The sequence below is a fragment of the Ambystoma mexicanum genome, chromosome 2q, assembly GCF_040938575.1.
Source record: "Ambystoma mexicanum isolate Mex_15411 chromosome 2q, UKY_AmexF1_1, whole genome shotgun sequence".
NCBI lineage: Eukaryota > Metazoa > Chordata > Amphibia > Caudata > Ambystomatidae > Ambystoma > Ambystoma mexicanum.
In genome coordinates this window covers 358,006,287-358,029,334 of record NC_090924.1, presented here as the reverse complement: position 1 = coordinate 358,029,334, position 23,048 = coordinate 358,006,287, and the positions used below count along the sequence as shown (strand labels likewise).

Below are 23,048 nucleotides of genomic sequence, written 5' to 3'. Positions count from 1 at the left end.
ACTTTGGCTTGTGGTCTACCGATGAGAGATAATGAACTAATTGGGACCATGTGGAATAGTCTGATGGGATTCAAACACCTAGCTTTCGTTTCACATACATGCTGCTAAGGATACGAAAGTCCAAGGTTGGAATAGTATGCCAACCAATCAGTGGGGTGGGGGTGCAACCTAACAGATAATGTTGCAGGAGCCAATCGACTGATGTTTTATCCACTATAATCAGTACTGATTGCATTTAGAGGTAGTTCAAAACTTGCCCTACAGTCAAGGCATAGCCAATGAAGCACTAGTTCTTATATGTTCTATAAGTAGATATGTTCCCTTCACCAATCCCTACCCTTCATAGATTTTATATTTTGCCATTTAGAATGACGTCACAGATGGCGCATATTGAGGTATAAACCATGTAATCAAACTTGTTTGTGAGTGTGCATGCATTAGTCCGATGTCTGCCAGTTTGCCCTACTTTATTAAATCGACAATAAAGTAGTACTTTGCCATATTCCTTGAGTCTGTCCGGTTATTTGGTTGGTGACCATTATTGTAATTCCATCTAGCACAAAAGATACTTCAAGCTGTTACAGCACACTATATCTTCTGTGTAAAGGGAGAGGGTACTATTGCTGTGTTGTGACTGTTCTGTGTAATTGAAGCATGGCTGTGTACTGCTGTGTACTGCTGCTGTGTTTGTGCTCTAACGGTTCTGTATTTGAAGAAAGATTACCCTGCAGCCAGGCTTATTGCATGTATGCCTCTATAGCTCTGTGGCAACGGGCGGGTCTTGGAAGCTAGACCATGCTGTGCAAACACAGGTTTGAATCCCGGATCTGCGCTTGGGGAAAGACAAGAAGAAAAAAAACACAAGTGGGTTATAAATAACCTAACCTTCCACAATTAAACTAACACCTAGATACCTACGGATTATGTGCACTGTAAATATATGTAAAAATAAAATAAATAAGCATACATATTCTGTGTGTGAGGATAGCTAGCTTGAGCTGCCGCTCCCCATACCTTATCTTGTCAGTGTGTGAGGTAAGAGTTCACAGCAGATTCCAACGTTGTACTATAGAAGCAGTGCCGTACTGAGAGGAGGGGCAAGCTGCACCCCCGCTACAGGCTCTCCTGAGAGCCTGACTGGGACTTTTGTCAGTGGGACACCTATCCCGTTCGACACCGCAGTGAGGCTGCCCAACGGGAAAGGTGTCCCACTGGGAGAACAATGTGTGCTGAGCAATTCCGGCTCAGCATGCTCATTGTCCTGGCAGCAGGACACCTTACCTTTTCCGAATGGAAGAGGTATCCCACTGTCAAGACAATGTCCCAAGGAGGCCCAGAGAGCAGAGGGGCTCTCACATTGCTCTGTATCAACAGAGCATTTCAATGTGAGCCATTAGGCACTGATGGGAGGGAGGGGGTTATTAGCAGGAACTTTTGTCCCTTTAGAAATGTGCATGGGAGAGAGTGATCCATAGTGATAAGGGTGCTTAAAGCTGCAGGATTTATGGAATAATGACTATGGCTTTAGCCAAGGGGGATTTGTTAGGCTCACATTAATCTGCATGATGCTATTGTGGCTTTGCATGCAGGATGGGGAGAATAAAACTAAAGCCATCCTCTTATTGCTCAACATATTTCTATGATGATGAACACAGTGGGCCTCATTACACGGTAGGCGGAGAACCATGGAGCAATTTGCGCCATGGTTCATGCCGGTAAAATAACGGCACCGCCTTGGTGGAAAGGGGAATTACCGCCCCATTCCAAGGTTGGCGGGGTGGTAATTCCCCTTTCCACCATTGCTCTTCCCCATTCCCATTTTTGCCCCATAGGGCATAATGGGAAAGGAGAAGGTGCTAATTACGGCACCGCAAATTGCGGTACCGTAATTAGCTCCCTGGGTCCCTTTGCGGGTTGGTTTTTAACGCCTGCAAAAAGCAGGCGTTAAATTCCCCAACCCGCAAAGGGACCTCATAGTAAGGCGGTAAGGATTTACCGGTACCGGTAAAATACCGGTACCGGTAAACCCTTACCGCCTACCGTGTAATGAGGCCCAGTGTGTCTTATCTGCAGCTCTGTAAGTGATTCAATTCAGAGCATATGCAAATGTATCACACTGTTATTTTTTTTTTAAGCCTGACTATATAGTTGCTCCATATATAAAAATAGTGTAATTTAGGTATTTTGCATAACTGTTATTTGCCACTTGGCTTACTTATGGCAATTTATTCTAAAAGTCACCTCCATGGTGCATTCAAGTATACAAAGACTGATAATGCCCCTTGCAATGTCCTTATATGCAAATTAGGAGGTGTGTATGTATTTTGCCTCCACAGAGCTTGGATAGATGAGTTCCCTGCATCTGTAATGATTCTGCAATTTTATTTATTTTTTGTTATGTGTTAAAATGCCATCTGCCACTAATGTCACCAATAAAGTAGATTGGGGCGGGGGTGGGCGGTATGTGGGCACGAATGAGACCATATGGAATTGTGTGCACTGCATTTGGGGCGAAAGTAGCAGGACTTTTTTGGTGGCTCGCCCCCCCTCACTTGCAATGCTGGATACTCCCCTGTATAGAAGCGGGTATCACTGTCCTTTGTGCTGTACTGGGTGTGCGCGTGCGTGAAAGAAACGTGTTCTGCCACGGTCTTGGCTTCTCTGGAAGCGTGCAAGAGTAGTGTGAGTTGTTGTTGCCTGTGGTGTCCCTGTTCTACATTTGCGGAAGTTGTCACTACTCCTGTCTGTGTTGTACCTGCTGTGTGTATATGGCAAGCATGCACTGCTCCCGCTTCTTCTGTTGCTGGTGTGTGTGAGGCGGGCTCATCACTGCAGGGGCCTGTGAAATATATGTTCCCTGGTGTGATATGGACGGGTTCTTGGCTGCTTTGGGGGGTGTGTGTGTGCGTGTGTGCGTGCGTGCGTCCGTGGCTTGCACTGCTGTTGCATGTGCCCTGTTTTCATAGATGCTGCTCTTGTGTTTGTGAGGGCAGTTTGCACTGTTTTTTTCCCCCCTGCTTTGTATACACGAGCGTAGTACGCACTTTTGCCTGCCTTGTTTCTGTGTGTTATTTTTTTTAGAAACTTGTGACTGTTCAGGGCCTCGTGCTCCACAGTATGTCTTACGCCTGTCGGGGATGGCAACCCATTAGACGAAACAGAAGTACGTGTTGTCATGCTCAGTGCGTTTTCCAAGGTGCCTGTTTTGAACGCTCCTATTAAAGACGCTGAACAAAAAGACCCTGTCAGTACAGAGCTACCCGCTGGGCAAACAGCACGTGCCAGTCACGCCAGAGTGCGGCTGTGCCAGTGCACTCAGGAGGGGCCCCTAGCTGTCCCCTGGCTACACCACAGTGCTAACAATATTAATGCTTGTTTTCCGTGCTTTTCTCAGCCCGGGAAGTGAACGTCACCTTCCACCTGGCCCTGGAGATGGATTTCACAGAGACCCTGGAGAGCGTGGACTCGCTGCAGCGCCGGGCCCTGGTCCTGGCCTTTCAAGACACGGTCAGTTGTTCTCCCTGGAGGGTTTCGGGCACACGGGAGGCCTACGGGTAAATCGGTATAACTGGGTATCTGCCATGAAAAGCATTTCAATATGTATTATATACCCCATCAAAGTAGGCCGGACCCCTAAATGAAGTTCTCCAGCAGCTGCAATGCGATGGTGCAAATTGGTAGCGATTCATGGCTAAGTGGCTATGTGCTAGGGGGACCAGATTTAAAAAGTAAAAAACCGGGACAGGGCAACTAACATAAAAGTAGGACTAACTCTTGAAAGTGGCTGTCAAGGCACTACATGTCAGTAGCATTTGGAGGAGAAGGGGGTTTAAGTGTTACTGTTCAAAGAAACACATATTATAATTAATTTATCACAAACGAACGCCATCATAAGTTGTAAAATGCAGCATTTCTTCTGTGCGAGATTGTGCATTCCTGCCTGTCAGCCATGAAGACCTACTACAAAAAACCAGGACCACTGCAGTTCCTAATGGGAACATAACCTTGAGAAAGGAGGATAGAGCACCACATACGGGGACAGTCCCAGCAAAACTGGGACGTCTGGTCACCCTACTATGTGCCTCGATCTGCCGGGCTGAGTAGAAAACCTAAGAGTAGTGAGGGCAAGGAAGATGGCCAGTTTGAGGGTGACGTTGGTAGGGTGCTAGCATTTAGGCCAAGGCTTACTTTGTCGCGTGTCCCAAAATAGGGCAACATCCAATGTTTAGTGAAATGAATGTAGCCCACTCTTCATGAGCTGCACTCTGCCTCGGCCGCGATCTAGTCACTTGCAAAATCTAAGCAACCAACCCTTAATCCAGAAGGGATCTATCAAACCTGTTTCATGTGCTGACGCATTCATTAATCTGTTCCCCCAACTCAAGTTGTCAACCTCCACCTTTCTCTAGAAACCTAACTCTAATACCGGTCTTACCTCTAACCCTGACCCATTGTCGAACACTTTCTAGAAATGCCGAGACCTGTCGCACGCACAAGCAGCGCATTCATTTTCCATCTGCTCAAGAGATTACTGATGATGTTTTTAGCAGAGACTCGTCATGTCCTATCCCGTAACTGTGTAGAAATGTGTGTTCTCGCTTCCTTTCTTCTAGGTTTCTCCATTTTATAAATCTGTGCCGGGCTTCATGCAGTTGGAGGTCCTGAGCATCAGGTACAGTCAGCGGCCTCTCCCCAGCTCACACCTCTCCTCTTTCTTCCATTCTTGCTCCCACTGGTTTATTTTCTTCTGGAATGCTCCAATTAGAGTCATGATATGGGGGTGGGTGGGTGTGAACGGAGGAGAGAGTTGGCCAGAAAATGGCCTTCCTCTGACCTGCATATTGGGATACTCCCAACATACTGCAGCTTCCTCATGCAGCTTTTTGGAAGGAGTGGGGGTGGGGCTGTGTCACAACCCTTCTAAGGGGAACTCCAATGTCCCTGACGTCCTGAATGCACTGCCCATCACGAGGTGGGGGGTTCGCCTAGAACAGGATACTACTAATATGTATGGCTCTGGGTAAATAGAGCAGACGACGGGAATGGCAAAAGCAACCCCCCGGGAGTCTGGGGGGCTGAAATCACGATGTGCCTGCTAAAAGTGGCCTGCGCAGATTCTAAAGGGCACATTTTTGGTTCCACCATTTCCTTTATCAATGAAACCCCAGAAAGCACTGCAGAACGCTCTCCCAAAAACGCACAACACCCCGATTTTCCATTTTGCATATACAACCATTTTGTTAACCAAGTTCATATTTGTGTGTGTTCCATTCCTTGTTCGGCCACTAATACGTTGTTTGTGCATGCACCAATGTTTACATTTCTAAACGTGCTAATATGTAAATGACTGAAGCGTTGAACTCCTTCCACTTGCAAAGTACACCCATGACCGATTCTTACAAAATGGCCGCCCTCCAAGTCTTACTATGAGAAATCAGCTTGCCCTGCGCGGACAACTGAGTTTCTGCACCAGTGAATGCAAAATGCACACTGACAATTCTTAAATGATGCCCAACTCAGTCATGATTCGTTAAGCAAATGAATGAAGCCAGGAAAGTCACGAGTTACCTCTCATGGAGAAAGGGATACCATGGGCTTCCTGAATATACCCACTGTTGGGCAGTGTACGCCCACTGCGCCTATCCTCTCATATCGTTGCCCTCTTCTTTTCCTCCCACAGACCATAGTCCGATTGACTCCAGGGGATGCCAATACACCACTGTTTGGGCAGGCACTCGCACCATAAAACCACTACAGTGGTGATGGAGGCAGTAAAAAAAAATATGAACTCAATATAAGCAATACAAACAATCTCAGAGGTATAAAATGCAAAGCCTTTTTGTAAAGTGGGAATTAGTAGGGTCATCTATGGATGGGTCCTAAGAGAGAAGTGCCTATTGGTCAGAAGAAAGATTCCACTTTATTATAAGGCACTCTCATCCACAAATGGGGCCCAGCCCTGTACTCCCTAACCTGTGGGAACATTATCAGTAGAAACACAGCCCCTAAATGGGAGTACTCTTTACTATCGCTACACTCCTGCCTCTTACTCATCCAATGGGTGCCTCTGCGTGCACCCATCACTCTTACACACAGCTCAACCAGACGTATGCTTCACTTGTTAGTCAGTTCTCAATACACACAGACAATTACTGAATCAATACTCGTGCAAAAACAGACAACCATACAACATTCTTAAAAAGTATAAGCACATATTTTGTGGGGGTTAGTATGCGAGTCAAAATTGTACTCTCGCACAGTACCCACACCGAGCATTTTAATTAACTAATTGTGTATACGTTGTAAGAGTGTTGTATGGTTATCTGTTTTTGTATGGGTATTGATTCAGTAATTGTATGTTTGCACTGAGAATTGAATAGAAAGTGAAACATACTCCTGTTTTAGCTGTGTGTAAGAGGGGTGAGTGCACGGAGGGGCACTCATTGAATAAGTAAGAGGCAGGAGAGTAGTGACAGTAAAGAGTACTTATTTAAACTAAATTATGAATACATTTAAAGCTTTCAAGAGTTTGACCTGGCAAAGCAGAAGAGCCACCATGGCTGTAAGCCTTTGAATGAATCATTATTACTTGTGTTGCTCTGGGCAACTTTCCCCTGTTCTTGAGCCTGCCAAGTCATTATAGAAGGGCAAACACCAAATGCAAGTCAGGCTTGGCACACACCCCAAACGTGGTAGCCCAGCCTAAGCTGCTAGGCAGCATGCTTTCTGCATGAGACCACAAGCGACCTCAGACAGCAATGCTTGCCATTATTTCACAGCTCTCCACTCGCCGCTTTTTGGGGTCTGAGAAGTGTCATCTTGACATGTTCTTCAAAAGACTTGCAAGATGTTGTGGTCAATGGTAAACTTCTGACCTGGAATCTTTAATTTTTAAATGGTGATTCTCTTTTGGTTGGCATCAGTGCTCCTTCAACGCCTCATCCCCAATACTCCTAAACACCTCATTTTGTGAGATAATTAGCCACCCAACTTCCCTGTAGGCATGATTCAGTATGGTTGCCAGACTGAAGGGGAAAAACACATAATATCCACCAAGATATAGCTCAGGGGGTCTCGGGAGGATAGCTCAAGGGCAACGTGCTCGCCTTGGAAGCAAGACGACACAGAGCACCACAGGTTCGATCCCGGGTTCCGCGTTTAGAAACCTCTGGGTATTAAGCGTGTTATAAATAACCTATCATATCATATCAAGAGATGAACCTTAGTGCAATTTAGAGAGTAGTGTTGGGGTCACCCTTTCGCCAACCCCCATGCTATCCTTAGCAACACCTATGAGCCTGCTTGTCCGATCCCTTGAGGTTCTCGCCCCTCAAATCTGTAGCCACCGTGAGAGCAGAGTCACAGGCCCTTTTGTGCCCTCCACACCATCAATAGCCATGAAGGAACTGATGGGCAGGCATTATGGTCACACTATCTGGGGGTGGGGTCATCACTGCGGGACCACTAGAGGTTGCAACCACACCCCAACCAAACCCCTTTTGTGATTCATAAGGAATGATCCAACAAAGGAGCTCAAAATCGCGTGCATCAGCAATTGTATGCAACCTCTAGGATTTTAATCAGATGTGACCAATGCCAACATCCTTAGCCAATGAGCAAGTCAGCCAGCACTTTGAAGCCCATGCCATCATCTTCACCCGCCCCAACATGTCCCCCTACATTCTTTGGTTCAGGCGCGGTGGTCTATGGAGCTCTCTCACCTTGACCCTTCTCTCTCTGTGCCGCAGGGAGGGCAGTGTGATCCTGGACTACGTGGCCGTCTTCAATGTGGAATCGGTGAATCTGCTGATGGTGGAACAGCCAGACCGTCTTCTGAACCTGAGCCACCTGCCGGAGGCCATTGCTTCGGGCCTCTGGGTGGCAGGACACAGGGTGATGGGTATCTCCTCGACGGGTGAGGCATTCCTCACACTCTTTCTCTCGCAGGCGCTCAAGGCTTGGCAAGGCCGCTCCCAGCTGGGAATGGAGGCAGATGTCAAGGAGTTGAGGGGGGAAGCGTTGGGAGAGAAATGTGGGTATGGCGTCCCATCAACCTTTCACTATTTACCTTTTTCACCCTCTCTTTTAAATTTTAAAAAAAATGGCCGGATATAAATGAACCTCTTTTGTTTATCACTCTCCTTCGCTTTCTTTTCTGGCTCTTGCTCTCCTTTCACGTTTTCTTGCTTTTCTCACCCTTCTTCGCGACTCTTGCGACCTCCTCACACAGGTCCCCTGGCTCATCTCCCACTGGCTGCTGCACTTTCTGAGCTTCAAGACTAGCCAATTCTTTGAAGTCAAAGTTGGTTCATCTTGGCTCATCCCACCTCAGAGGCCACCCTGCCGAGGGCAAACATATCAAACAAAAACTTCACTGTAAACTACCCTGGCACTGACGACACCTGCCAGAGAGGTGCTACAACCAAAATATCTGCACTAGTAGAATTATTCACACTTATTAACACATTGCTCTGCTTGCGTTCAACACACAATCCCTGGGCTTTGCGCTCAATAACAGCCTCCATCTTGAAGTGAGCTTCAGAAACCTGGTGATCAGGGGTGGACTGGGAACTAAAAGAGGCCCTGGAAATAAAGTTCAAAGTGGCCCCATATGACACATTTTCAGCAAGCCCAATGCTTTGCCTATGAGAAAATGTGGAAATACCACACAAAAGAGGCCCAGGGTGCAAAGGCCTACTGGGAAATGTCCAGAGTACCCTATAGGCCAGTCCACCCCTGCTGGTGATGGAAGCCCAAGCAGCACGCTGGCCTACACACCGTCATGATGTTAAGATTGGACTCTGCAAAAACCCAACATACAAAGCTGTGGCACCTTAAAATACCACAACGCCAGGCTGACAAGTTCTCACTCTCGCATGGTATTCAGTCACTTCCACCAATGAAGACTTTTACTCAACGTTCTTCCAAGTCTATGCGCCAAGAAACTGGAACTATCTGGGTCAGTCCCTCGCCTTCTTCCAGAAAGAACCGTTTCATCGGCAGGCCCCTCTTTAATAACCATTGGACACACCCAGTTCCTCTGGTATAATCACAGATAGATCTGTCTGGTCACAGACTTAGTTACCGTTCCTGCGACTAGACCGAATTTCCTCACAGGCCACTTTCATTTAATCCCATTTCCTTGAAAATATTTTACTGCATTTTACCACAAGTATGTACATGGGGGTTGGGTTTAGGTATTTAGAAGGGTGGGGGGGTGAGGGACTTGAGTGGAAGTGCAGGGGGTCTCTCCCGCATTTTAATGCAGTCAAATGCAGCAATAAAATTAAATTAAATGACCTTTGACCAAATCCCTATGAGGAAATGACATAGATTCGACGAGACAGTGCCCCTCCACATGTAATACCCCTTAAAAGGGGGTTTGCAGGCACACACGGGTGCTCTCACAGATCAGTCTCTGGGGCCTTATAATGAGTTGGGTGGTAGCCCTTAAATGAGGTGGCAATGGGGTTACCGCTGGATTTACTGCTCCGTCCAATCTAGTGTCTGGGGGTAAACTCGCCAGGAAAATGACCATTATCAGCACAATTACTGGTGGCTCTATAACCACTGGCAATAACTGCAACGAAGATTCCCCATTGGGTCCAATGAACTCAATGGGGAATGTGGAGTAACGTCTACCGCTCAACTCATGATCCGGATGTAATACCGTCAGACAGGTGGGCAGTAGCGCAAATAATGTTGGGCGGTATCCCAGTCGGGATACCGCCCAACTCGTGATGAGTCCCTCTAGTATTAAGTCAGGAATCAGTAATGCACTTCCACTATTCACCAAACAGCGCACGCATGCATCACCCCAACATCCTAATGCACCCCTCTACACCCTTTTTTGCACGTTGTACAATGCAGCATCATAACTGTGCACCAAACCCCTCGGTCACTGGATTTGTGGTGATGCATGATCACACAGGTAAGTTCCAAAGGTTCCATGTGATAATGTCACTTGGAAAAAGTCACCAGGTAGGTGACTATTTTCCTGACCCCTCAAATACTTTCCCCAAATATTCCAGAAGGGGTATCATTTTATATTATAAACTCCGATCCTAGAATATTTGGGGAAAGCGTTTGACTTCACTAAAGGTGCATTTTTGGGAAATGGCGGCCCCTGGCGTCCATTTCCCAGGCGACTTTATCACTAGACACCGTTCCCAACGGCCCCCTCCTGGACTTTTGGGGCTTATTTATGGACTTTCATCATTTGTTAATTTGCAATTCAACAATGGCTCCAAGGCCCGAGTGTTGAGTGCAGGCACAAGGACCCCATCTCCTCCCTTGCCAGGGCTGGCATCAGTCCCGCTCTTAACTTGCTTCGGGTCCTCCCTGGCTGGACGAGGACATGGCAGAAGCCTAGCATGGTGGCCGTCAGATTCACTGCTTGGGTGTCGCCTGTGTGGCCCCCGGCCAGTGGGGTGCAGCAACCAGGTAGACTCATTCCATATCAGATTGAATCCCCAGCTGCAAGGTCTGCCCTGTACCCTCAGGTGCTCTCCATACCATGTGCATTTTCCAAGGAATGAGTGCCGCCTTGGGGACCTCCCATCAACAGCTGATCATGCCAATATTTCAAAGGGTTAAATCCTTGTACTGATACCTCCCGGATTCTCGGGGTGACCTGCAACCTCTACATTCAAATTCTAATAGGCAATACTTAATGCCGAGCCTACTTCAAAGATGGCCCCAGGCGACGTCTCCAAACTGACAAAGGGCAAACTTCAATTGTATCCATTGAGAACTGTATCCCTGGTTACCACCTTAATGACATACCTCAGGCATGCTTGGGACTTGCTGAGTCCAATACTGCGGACATGACATGCGCCCTGAAACCTGTGGGTCATGCGCCCTACTTTCTTCTCTCCTCCTTGCTCCACATCCTCCCGCTTTGGGCCTCATCTCTTGATAGTTCTCCCGTCTCTTACATTCTCCCCCATTAAACCTGTTGTTTCTATTGTTAGTTTCGTCCTCCCACTCCTTCGCCGTTCCAATCTCTCGAGTTTCACACTCTCTGCTTCTCACTTTATATTCTACTCAACTTCTCCCCCTTTTTGTCCCCACCACTTCCGCTACCTCTCTTATTCGTTCCCATTTTCTGTTTCCTTTCACCCCCCATAGCCCATTGTTCCCTTTCCCTCCTCCGTATGCTCCCATGGGACCTCATTATGGGCTTGGCGGGAACCCGCCAGTGCCACCGGCAGGTTGCCGCCAGCCCCGTAACACTGCTTCCATCGCCTGACTTCCCGGTGCCAGCGGGTCATTACAAGTCTCGCGGATCAGGAAGTAAGGCGGCGGAAAATGCTAGCCCCCGTTCCCGTCGAGTGTGATAGGACTCCACGGGAGTGGGTACTCAAAAGCACCGGCACTGTTGCTAACGGTGCCAGTGCTTCCGTGACAACTCTGCTTTCCAGGTCCGTTGCACCCGGCAGGTCTGACCTGCCGGCTGCAGAGGCCATGGAAAGCAGAGTTGGAGTCTGCCGGTCCGGAAAGGGTGCCGGTACGTTGCTACCGGCACCCTTATTTCCAGACCGGCAGACTTGTAATGACGCCCATAGTTCTTCCCCTTCCACTCACTTCTCTTTTTTCTCCCCACTCTTCTACCGCTTTCCACCTCTATTCTCTCAACCATCTCCCCTTCTCCGTTGTCTTGATCTCTCTCTCCAATACTTTGCCTCCATAGCCCCCCTTCACACCTTGTTCCATATGCCTGTCATTCTTCCCTCCTCCTTGTAAGGTTACCGAAGATGGCTTTGCTTAACTCTTCCCCTTACTCATTCTGTTATCCTTGTTTTCTCTCCGGGTTTCACTGCAACCCCTCCTCTTGCTGTCCCCATCGGTTATTATGATTATGGTATTTATCCTGGCTTTGAGAAGCAACAGAACCCTTTACAGAGGTGTACAATAGTACACAACGGAGCGCTTTTCAGAAGTAACAACAGAACAGATATGTAGCAGGGGTAGGATACAGAGGGACACAGAGGAGGGGTATGGCTGTGCAGGGTGGAGAATAGGAGTGGACGGCGTCTAGCAAGTCAGGTGGCGCGGGCCTGACCTGTGATGCTTTGCGGTTGGACCGGTGGTGGTCTTGGTGGCTTGCGGGCCTGACCTTTGATGTGGATTCTTTGCGGTTGGACGGGCGGTGGTCTTGGTGGCTTGCGGGCCTGACCTGTGATGTGGTTGCTTTGCGGTTGGACCGGTGGTGGTCTTGGTGGCTTGTGGGCCTGACCTGTGATGTGGATGATTTACGGTTGAACCGTGGTGGCCTTGGTGGCTTGTGGGGAGACGTCACTTTGCTGTGCACTGTGATTGCTGTAGTTCTAATTGTTGTATTTTTGTCTCCTCAGAGCGGTGGGCCGACCTGTGCAGCACCGCTTACTCATGCCTGGCTGGCTTTGCCTGTGCCCACCACAGGAACGGGAGCATCACCTGCACCTCGCTGTGCCACGACGGCTTCTGCAAAAACGATGGCATATGTACCCACCGGAGAGGGGGGGAGCCTATGTGCCAGTGAGTATGTGCCCCTTTGCCTCTGCGAAACCTTTATTCCCTGCTGACCGGATCCAGCCAGTTAGGTCTGCAAAGGTCCGTTGCGCTGAGAGGAGTTAAGGTCATTCCAGAACCTACCAGAGACTTTGCCCAGGAACCAACGCTGACCTAAACCGCCAAACAGTGAGGGAGTGGTGAAGGCGAGGCTTGCGTGTTTGCCTGTGTGTGTGTTTATGCATGTGTATGGTAACATCTTGGTGTACATGACTGTAGGACTGCCAATTAGGCAGTAACAGTGAAATCTGCCGTATTGGCGAATACTGGCACTTTTACAAGCTGCCCGAGTCAGGGTTTGGTCAAATACTGCTGGCAGTGTTTTAGGCACACTTTCTACTGAAAATACCCCTATTTTACCTACTGAAGAAGGTGAAACGTAGAGAGTGGAAATGACTGAAAGAAAGTTTCCAAAATACCTTTTTAGGTTACCACTGCCAGATATGGTATTTCTGGAATACCTCTGAAGGTGTACCAGAAATTCCACCTCGACCAGGGGTAAATACTGCATTGGGCAGATTTTCTGAAATACCACTGGGTGGAGGTGGAAGTTCCTCCGATGGTATTTAAAGAAAATAATCAGCCAAATTCTGAATGGCTGCCAAAAAGTCCTAAACTGTAACTTGCTTGTATGGGACCCGCCTTTTTTATTTTCCCCTTCTGTTTTACATCTTCCTACTCTCTTGCCACAAAGCAGACTGCCCTATAAGAATACCAGATGATGTACCGCTCCGCCAAGTTCCACATTTGAGCACTGAAACTCATCAAAACTGCTCGCTTTTCCTTTTGTGACATGTGCCCTCTACACAAAAGAAGTACCTGACGCCATACGGTAACATGGCATTTCCCCAAGGAGTCGCGTCATCTATATTCTTTCTATTACTGCATGATTACCACATGCGATAACAGGTAATGCTCACAAACGCATAATGAGGTCCTTATGCTTCCACAGGAAGCAGTTACCGGAAAGAGCCGCTTTTTCCGGTCAAGTACCCTTACATGATTGGCTGCCTGCTGGCGGCCTAGTCGGTGGCAGTTCCAAATCGTCATATGAGTGAAAGAGGGGATGGTGTTCTCTGAGCAGGACTATAAGGAGTTTTGCAGATATATTCAGCTTGGAGGAAACATGCAATCTCCTATTTGCAAGTTTCTTCTCTCTCGGCCAAAAATGCGGTGAACCTTTTTCAGTGCCTGGTCAATACCCCTGCTGCACACCGGAGGGTAGTAGAAGGATGTTGTTATCCACTATGTCAAATACATAAGGCCAGGGCTTTAAGTGGGCTGGGGCTAGCTGGGCCCGAGCCCCGGCAGTCTTCAAAAAGTTTCAGTGAGCCAGAGCGCAGACAGGGCCCACATAAGCCCCTCAGTAGTCCTAGACAGCATTCCATTGCACCTGGCGGGTGTGAGCCCTTGGCATGTTCATCTGTTTCCCAGGGAGGGGCTGAAAGGGAGATGATTCAACCCCACCCAACAGATATTGTTAAACGGGGCAGCGTTAATTGTCTAAAGGCTGCCTGGTGTGTTGTCGGTATGCTGCATTTACAAAACAAAGGGAGGGGCGGGCGCACAAAATAAATGATTACAGGGCTCGACCCCCTGATAACATGATATGATATGGCATTTATAACGCGCCTATATACAAGTGTTTCAAGGCGCGACGAGGCAAGGGAGGGGGAACAGAGGGAAGACAGACAGCGATCCTACTAGGTCAGGTGTCATTCAGATCACGTACCTGTATGGGAAGTGGGAAAGTGCAGGGAGGGAGGAGACAGTGCAGTACATAATAGAATAAATAAAAGAATGGCCAGCAGGTGGCAAGTGTAAGGGCAAGTGCAGACAACAGGTGTCAAGTGCTGGTAGTGGGACTGTAGGGATACAGAAACAGTCCCCACGTGCAGGGGTTGCCAGGAAGGCAGTGCAGGTGTGCAAGTGGTGGGGGAGGGGACCTGGCCCCGAGATCAGAAGGTGGCCAGATAACCAGTACAGTTTCAGTCAGAAAGTCAGCAGGGGAGAGGAGGAGAAAAGGCAGAAGCAAAGAGAAAGGTTTTGAGGTGCTTTCGGAGCCAGAGATGATTCTCCTCAAGTTTCAGGGAGGCAGGGAGGCCGTTCCAGAAGGAGGCCCGAGCCGAAGAAAGAGATCTACTGCCAACTCGTTGCTTGGAGAAGCGACTGACCCTGAGGGAGTTGCAGGTGGATGAGCGAAGAGCTCGAGAAGGAAGATATTTAGGAAGAGAGAGTGGGAAGTGATGTAATTTGACCCCGCCCCAAGTGACATCACAAGCGATGGCAAACGAACTTCTGATTTTTTAGATGCATCTAGCACCCGTGTTTCCAGGTGCTCTCATTTCAGCCAGATATAAGAACTGAGGCACAGAGGGAGGAATGATTTGTCCACGATTGCACATTTGGAGAATGCCATTTTCCAGATTCGACGTGGAGTCTATATGTAAAACATACATAATGCAGTATTTCTAACAGGGTAACCGAAATCTGTAACGCAGGCCACAGCTAGTGTATGAAACATCTATATATCAATGGACACAGAAGTACGTGTTATCTGTAGCGTTGCTGTGTTAAACAAGGCAAAAAAGCACTGACCGGAGAGGCGTGCGCTGCTGTTTAACCAGGAGAAAAATGCTGCACAAGCAAGGCCTGAAAACTAAATCATTGACCAGGATTTAGTAGCAACAAAATTCCCTGGTTATGAATGTATGTATATATGATTCAGCTACCACTACGATAGAAGAAACCTATTAGACTGGTCTGCGTGCACAGACGGCAGTGCACCTGATAATGTTATCCTTGCTGGAGTAAAATACCTGGGAAAGGTTCTTTCAATATACCCAGCACCCACCACAGTTTTTATTATCCAAGCGTAATACTGGGTGCCAGAGGACTTTTAAAAAAAACACCATTTAATGTCATATCATTGCGGCACACATAGATTCATAGCACCACACAGTTATTTAAAATTGAAAACACCCATGAGTTGCTTCTCACTCGGGGACTCACTGGCAGACTTCAAGGCGCGCACTGCACTCTACCCCTTTGTCAGACTCAGTGGTGCCCAATGGCGTAGCACAAAATTTGGTAGCTCCCCTGCGTGCCATGCTGTGGGGGGCCCCAAAGCTCCTTAAAGCACAGGGCATGCCACACCCTGGGTCGGTGCGGCCCACCACGTGTGCGCAATGTCCATGATGATTATGCCGCAGCAGGGGCATGCACAACTGCAAGTGAAAGAAGTAAATAGGTTTTTTTCAATCAAATCTTAAATCTTTAACGTAACATAGAGAGAAGGGGGTGGTGCCTGGTCAACATATATACCACTGGTGGCCGGTGAGGTTTTTTTTGGAGGGTGTAAATATTTGCCACAAGTTTGTGCTTGCGACTGAGCATAGCGAGGGAGCCCGAACTAAGGAAAATGGGTTGGGGGGAGGGGCGGGGGGATTCTTCTCTCTCCCCAGAGCAAAAGTTTTGAATAATTGGTTAAAAGGGTGCATTACACAGCACACTTTCTGGGAAAATGTGGGTAAAAGGCCAACAATTTGGGTAAAAGGCCAACAATCAATTTTGTAGTGTAAATCATGAAAAAGTACAATAGATGCAAGCCACCAAAAGGGCACAGGGCATTTCCCAATGCATTATCATGCCTGTCCCTGCAATATTGCAAAATATGCCAGTATAAAAAACATTTGTATGCTGGCTGTGCCCATACAGTTCCATACTGGCTCCACCAACATATGCTTGTATTCACAAATAAGACCATACTTATGTTCGCTTTAAGATGTTTTCTATAATATCATTAATGGCACTAGGCACAAAACTGGCTGTGCCAATATATGGCAGTACTCCTATGTAAGTACATACTCCCGCTGGTTTGGCCATTAAAAGTGGCATGTCACAACAGGAAACCCTGTCCAAACTGGTTCCAATGTAAGCCATTGTAGATCCATACAAACACTTGTATTGCTTGATTCATCATAGATGCCCAGTTAATAAAAGGTCATGCTACAGTGAAGAATATAAAGGCTGCTACACCAAAACATCAGTCTAGCAAGGTAACACTACTTATCATGCTTGCTTTTTTAATGATGCTGAGTAATACATGTCATGGCACAGTAAGCAATGGCTAGACTGCACCAACATGCCAGTCTAGCCAGGGAATAGTACACATGAACTTGCCTTCGGCTAAAAATACCAGCAAAACATGTAAAGTCAATAAAGAACATGGGAAAAATGCTCCAATGATCCCCAGTCTCCCAGGTCCTTACACAAACACATGCATCCCCTTTCACCCACCGGTCACTCACTCACACCTTCTCTTACATGCACTTATTGCATTCTCTACACAGGCACACAGGCACCCACCCAGAACATTCAAAAACACACATCACATCACTTCTTATTCATCTACCAGTCACTCACAATTTCTCTCCATCGACTCATTGCATTCAACACAGGCACACACCCACCCAGAAAACTCGAAAACACACATCACTTCTCATTCACCCACCAGTCACTCACACCTTCTATAACATTCACTCATTGCATTCGCTACAGAGGCACACGCCCACCCACCCAGAACATTCAAAAACACACATCACATCAGTTCTCATTCACCTGCCAGTCACTCACACTTTCTCTTGCATCCACTCATTACATTCTCTACACAGACACACACACACCCACCCACCCGCTCACCCAGAACATTCAAAAACACACATTACATCACTGCCAGCAGTATTGGCATGGATAAACTACCATCGCCTGCAAAGCAGGACGCCCCAAAAGACGACCAGAGCAGAGCCTGTGCGCTGGGGGAGGAGAGGGTTGGCTACGGAGTAGTAATGAGTGAGTTCGCCACGTGGGTCTTCTCCTTTACCTAGGGTGACCAGATTTCCAAAACGGAAAACCAGGACCACCAACAACATAAAAGAGGGACTACCCCATTGCAGCCTACCAATTACTGCCCCTCCCCAACACGCCCTAACAACCACCACCCAATCATATTTCCAGCACTTCTCCTTTCTATAAACTGTATATGACCTAATTATGCACTTTTGTCTGTGAATCTTGGCATGTTACCTCAAAACACGCGTTTGCTCTAATTGATATTACATGAATTGCTGTACAATCGTTTCCCAACCAGTCTCTGTGGCACAGTCAGTAAGTGTTGTGACTTGTACCTGAAAGGGTGGGAGTTCGAGTCTATCCTCCAACTTCAAAATTCGAGAAGTGTTGTGAAAAATAGTTACAAACCCCGGACGGGGTGGGAGGGTGATTTTCCCGGGAAAACCCAGACGTCTGGTCACCCTACCCTTTACCTTGTTTCTCTGCCGTTTTGGCAAGGCTGGTGAGGCCTACTTTGGGGTGGTAGCTGCCTAATCATTTCAGGTCCGCTGTCACTTTCTTTAGAAGGGGCGTGAGGAGGGACTATTTAAGGTGTCACGGGACAGTCCCTGTGGAGCGAGAACAAGTGATAAACGAAGGCTGGGCCAGGACGCCTGTGGCTAAACATACTCTTGCCAGCACCACCTCCAGCGGCCTTTGATTTCTTTGGTTACTGAACGGTTGGGATTTACCATCAGGATGCCATCTTTACCAGTTTGCACATTTCGGTTCACAAAACAATCATACTTGAAACATTCAAGCTTCATTACAATTAAGGCTCCCGATTTCATGGTTTATTGTTTCCAACATTTCCGTCTGTATTTATTTATTTTTTTTTTGGGTCATGTTATGTGCATTTTCCCACATTTCTTTTTTCATCTGTGAAAATAAAAGTCGCAACTAGCATATTTTCACATACATAAAATGTACAAAAAAGTGACTGAATGACTGTAATGGGATGCTCGCATAGCTAGGTTCCTGCACATCAAGCCACAATCCATTTCAACCTTAAACAAAGGGCCGGCTATTGCTTCTGAACCGGGAAACCTCTTTGCAGCCATTTAAACATCTTGAAAGCAAAATACATGAATTCTTCAAACCTCTCTGTTGTGTACTTTCCACAGCTATTGGATTGTCAGGCACAATTCATAACCCGGAAGCCCAATCAAAAGACCTTACTTTCTGCTTTTTTGCAGACTTTACAAATAAATACTTAAAGGAAATAGAGTGATTTCCGTCTGAATGTGTAAAAATCACTAAAAACGGAAAACAGGGAGCGTTCATTATGATGCACCCACCCTCTATGCCGTATTAGGCTTCCCCCAATAATCAGTGCCATTTGTCTGTATATTCTCTTCATCATACTCTGTAAAATACAACCCCCCTGAGCCCACCATGAGCCCACCCAGCCATTATCAGCCCATCGACTATACTTTTGCAGCTCACTCCCCTGTAGTACCCGTCCCTTTTCAGTGTATAGATACCCCTAGCTCTTCGCGCTTATCCTAACTTAGAAGATCAATATTGTATCGAAGTTATATACAGAACTGCAGTTACAAAATAAGTCTCGAAAGAAATCTTTCAGATTCTTGCTTATCTTGATGTGTGAGTTTATTCACTCAATATTCATCGTGCATTGAAACAGCCAACATCTGTTTTGACTCTCCGTCTTTTTCAAGGCTGCATATGCATCAATTACAATCAGTTTACATAAATAACATGCTGTTTGAGAAAGTACATTAATATTTAGGCAACATTGACTTTTTCCCTCATACAAATTGCACAGGGTAAGTGCCAGTACAACCAAATACAATAAAGGTTCATTGATACATACCAAAGGACGGGGTTCGAGGAGAAAGGAGGGAAGACAAACAGACATGTGGCTTTATGAGTTACTGGAGTCATAAATATTCAAGTGAGCATTGCCGTCTCCATTGATTGTTAAGTTATAGTCATGGTACCTTTCATACTGGTTGGTGCCCAAAGAAAACTGGTATACATTACACAGTGAGTATTTGTTATAAGATCTCATCTAGTACAGCATAGTACTCATAACAGAGTTGCAGGTGCTCAAATAGTGCAGGAAACAGGGTGGGTTGTGCATTCACACACCATCATTGATGGTACCTAGTTCATATTGGTCGTCTTGTTAGAGAAATTCACTAAGTGGTGGTTATTCACCATGCCAATATATAGTCTGTGCATACTATTGCCATTGGGTCAGTATAGCCAAAAAAGAATGCTCACCTAATGTTTCAATTGATGTAACCTATAAGTGGTCAGATGAAAAGGACATTTTTAGGAAATACTGAAAACGAGGTGATTTTACAAGTTGTGTAATGAGCTCCTAAGCTTAAGATATGTCCAGTCATACATTATAGGCAAGCAAAGACATTTTGCGATATATATATATATGTGTGTGTATAAACAGCACATGCCATAGCAGGTGGGCTTGAGATTGGTGATCATATTCTGCATAACTGAGTCTCCGATGCCGAATTCCAAGTATATTGGTCAACCTTTGTTGGTTCGAAATCCCGTAAATATGTATTTCCCATTAGTAAGGCCATTAGGTATTAAATCCCTATTAGTGCCATTAACTCCTTTAGCAGCAATGTATAAGAAAGTGTCATGCCCTCTTAAAACTTACTGTTTGCATTGAAGGTGTCCTGTCCAGAATCACCTTATTAGCGGTCTGCATGCATTTCGCATGCGGCTGCCATTTTAATTGATATTAAATAGTGGGAGAGGTCCGCGTGAGTGCGCAATGACATCACCGGAGTCCCGTGCGCATTGCCTACTGGGAGCTGTGGTTCTTCTTCATGATATATTCTGTGATAGCAAATATGTGCACTTGGTGCGAGTTGCGCATTAGGTGTTGTCAGTCTTAAGTCCTGTTATTTAATAATACAGGTAAACAGGCCGATTCATGGAATAATTAGCGCGGCGCAAGTGGGCAAAAACGTGCGAATCGCAGTGGAATAGCGAAAATCGCAGTGCAATTGCGAAAATCGCACGAAAAGCAGCGCACGTCGATCCATGGAAGGCCGTGCGCGAGAAAACCAGCGGATGTGCGATAAAAAAGTCCGCGGCGCACGTTGGCGCACAGGCCATCTAACAGCGTGCGCCAGGTTACAGCGAAAATCGCACAGGCCACAGCGAAATTCGCACATAGCGCGGCGCACGCAACAAAAGTAGGCGGAACACGGGCGTAACACTTGGAATGGGGAACAACTTGCCAAAACGTGGGCGTCACGGGGGAAGTACAGGGCACAAGTGCGCGGAACGCCCACATGCTCGCCTACAACACGTATTCATGGAATAGAATAGGGCAAAAAAGCACACGCTCAAACCAGCGCACAGGCACAAACACGACCGCCACAAGAAAGCAGGCGGTAGCGTCTCTGCGGCTGTAAGAAATGTGCGCCAAAAGGTGCGCCAACAAATAGCACCTATATACTGCCATGATGAATGTCCCATACTGTGGCCCTCCAGGAAAAATGACGTGCAAAGGGGTACCCACAAACATGGACACCCGCTGACAAAAAATACGTGTGCGTGTATACCGGGGTGCGCGGGAAGTCTAACACGCGATTTCAGCAGGGTACGTGCATCACAGGGGTTCGCGTGAAGTTATTCACGCGATCGGGCCTGGGGGAGCGGGCTACGTGTATTTCAGGGGTTCGCGTGAAGTTTCACACGCGATCGGGTCTGGGGGAGCGGGCTACGTGTATTACAGGGGTTCGCGTGAAGTTCCTCACGCGATCGGGCCTGGGGGAGCGTGCTACGTGTATTTCAGGGGTTCGCGTGAAGTTTCACACGCGATCGGGCCTGGGGGAGCGGGCTACGTGTATTACAGGGGTTCGCGTGAAGTTCCTCACGCGATCGGGCCTGGGGTAGCGGGCTACGTGTATTACAGGGGTTCGCGTGAAGTTCCTCACGCGATCGGGCCTGGGGGAGCGGGCTACGTGTATTACAGGGGTGCGCGTGAAGTTCCACACGCGAATAGCCTGGGCGCGTGTATTTCAGAGGTGCGCGGGAAGTTCCACATGCGAATAGCCTGGGGGCGCGTGTATTCCAGGGGGGCGCGTGAAGTTCCACACGCGAATAGCCTGGGCGCGTGTATTTCAGGGGTGCGCGGGAAGTTCCACACGCGAATAGCCTGGGCGCGTGTATTTCAGGGGTGCGCGGGAAGTTCCACACGCGAATAGCCTGGGCGCGTGTATTTCAGGGGTGCGCGGGAAGTTCCACACGCGAATAGCCTGGGCGCGTGTATTTCAGGGGTGCGCGGGAAGTTCCACACGCGAATAGCCTGGGGGCGCGTGTATTTCAGGGGTGCGCGGGAAGTTCCACATGCGAATAGCCTGGGCGCGTGTATTTCAGGGGTGCGCGGGAAGTTCCACACGTGAATAGCCTGGGCGCGTGTATTTCAGGGGTGCGCGGGAAGTTCCACACGCGAATAGCCTGGGGGCGCGTGTATTTCAGGGGTGCGCGGGAAGTTCCACACGCGAATAGCCTGGGCGCGTGTATTTCAGGGGTGCGCGGGAAGTTCCACACGCGAATAGCCTGGGCGCGTGTATTTCAGGGGTGCGCGGGAAGTTCCACACGCGAATAGCCTGGGCGCGTGTATTTCAGGGGTGCGCGGGAAGTTCCACACGCGAATAGGCTGGGCGCGTGTATTTCAGGGGTGCGCGGGAAGTTCCACATGTGATTTGACAGTGTGGGTCCTCCCAGGTGTACCCTGTACACCCTCCACGGCCCCTGCAGGCAGCCCACACCACAGGGGACTACCCTGCATCCCTGGTCATGTCCCGCAGGCAGCCCACCCACCATGGGCATGCCCCCCAGCAAAGGCACATGTCTCCTTGAACTAATGAACACCAACTCATGTCCCCTTGCACCCCCACCCCCCAGCACTGTGGGGCACCTGCCAGCAGGCCCCCACCCATGTCCAACTCATGTTCCCCACCACCCCCACCCCCCAGCACTGTGGGGCACCTGCCAGCAGGCCCCCACCCATGTCCAACTCATGTCTCCCACCACCCCCACCCCCCAGCCACCAGGGTCACCCTCCACCAGGCCCCCACTCATGTCTCCCACCACCCCCACCCCCCAGCCACCAGGGGCACCCTCCACCAGGCCCCCACTCATGTCACCCACCACCCCCACACCCCAGCAGTGCAGGGTCACCCTCCACCAGGCCCCCACTCATGTCTCCCACCACCCCCACCCCCCAGCCACCAGGGGCACCTCCACCAGGCCCCCACTCATGTCACCCACCACCCCCACACCCCAGCCACCAGGGGCACCCTCCACCAGGCCCCCACTCATGTCACCCACCACCCCACCCCCCAGCCACCAGGGGCAGCCTCCACCAGGCCCCCACTCATGTCACCCACCACCCCCACCCCCCAGCCACCAGGGGCACCCTCCAACAGGCCCCCACTCATGTCTCCCACCACCCCCAAACCCCAGCAGTGCAGGGTCACCCTCCACCAGGCCCCCACTCATGTCTCCCACCACCCCCACCCCCCAGCCACCAGGGGCACCCTCCACCAGGCCCCCACTCATGTCTCCCACCACCCCCAAACCCCAGCAGTGCAGGG

At 48.6% G+C, this 23,048-nt stretch overlaps 1 protein-coding gene across 3 annotated transcripts in view; it reads left to right on the top strand.

Moving 5' to 3' along the window:
* The window catches only part of LOC138569416 (mucin-2-like), a 698,070-nt gene that overhangs the window by 264,317 nt on the left and 410,705 nt on the right, over positions 1 to 23,048 (top strand). For all 3 annotated transcript variants that reach the window (XM_069647379.1, XM_069647377.1, XM_069647378.1), the window contains exons 3-6: positions 3,395 to 3,507; positions 4,614 to 4,672; positions 7,749 to 7,915; positions 12,357 to 12,519. In XM_069647379.1, the coding sequence (XP_069503480.1) occupies positions 3,395 to 3,507; positions 4,614 to 4,672; positions 7,749 to 7,915; positions 12,357 to 12,519 (502 nt within the window). The remainder of the gene's footprint in view (positions 1 to 3,394; positions 3,508 to 4,613; positions 4,673 to 7,748; positions 7,916 to 12,356; positions 12,520 to 23,048) is intronic.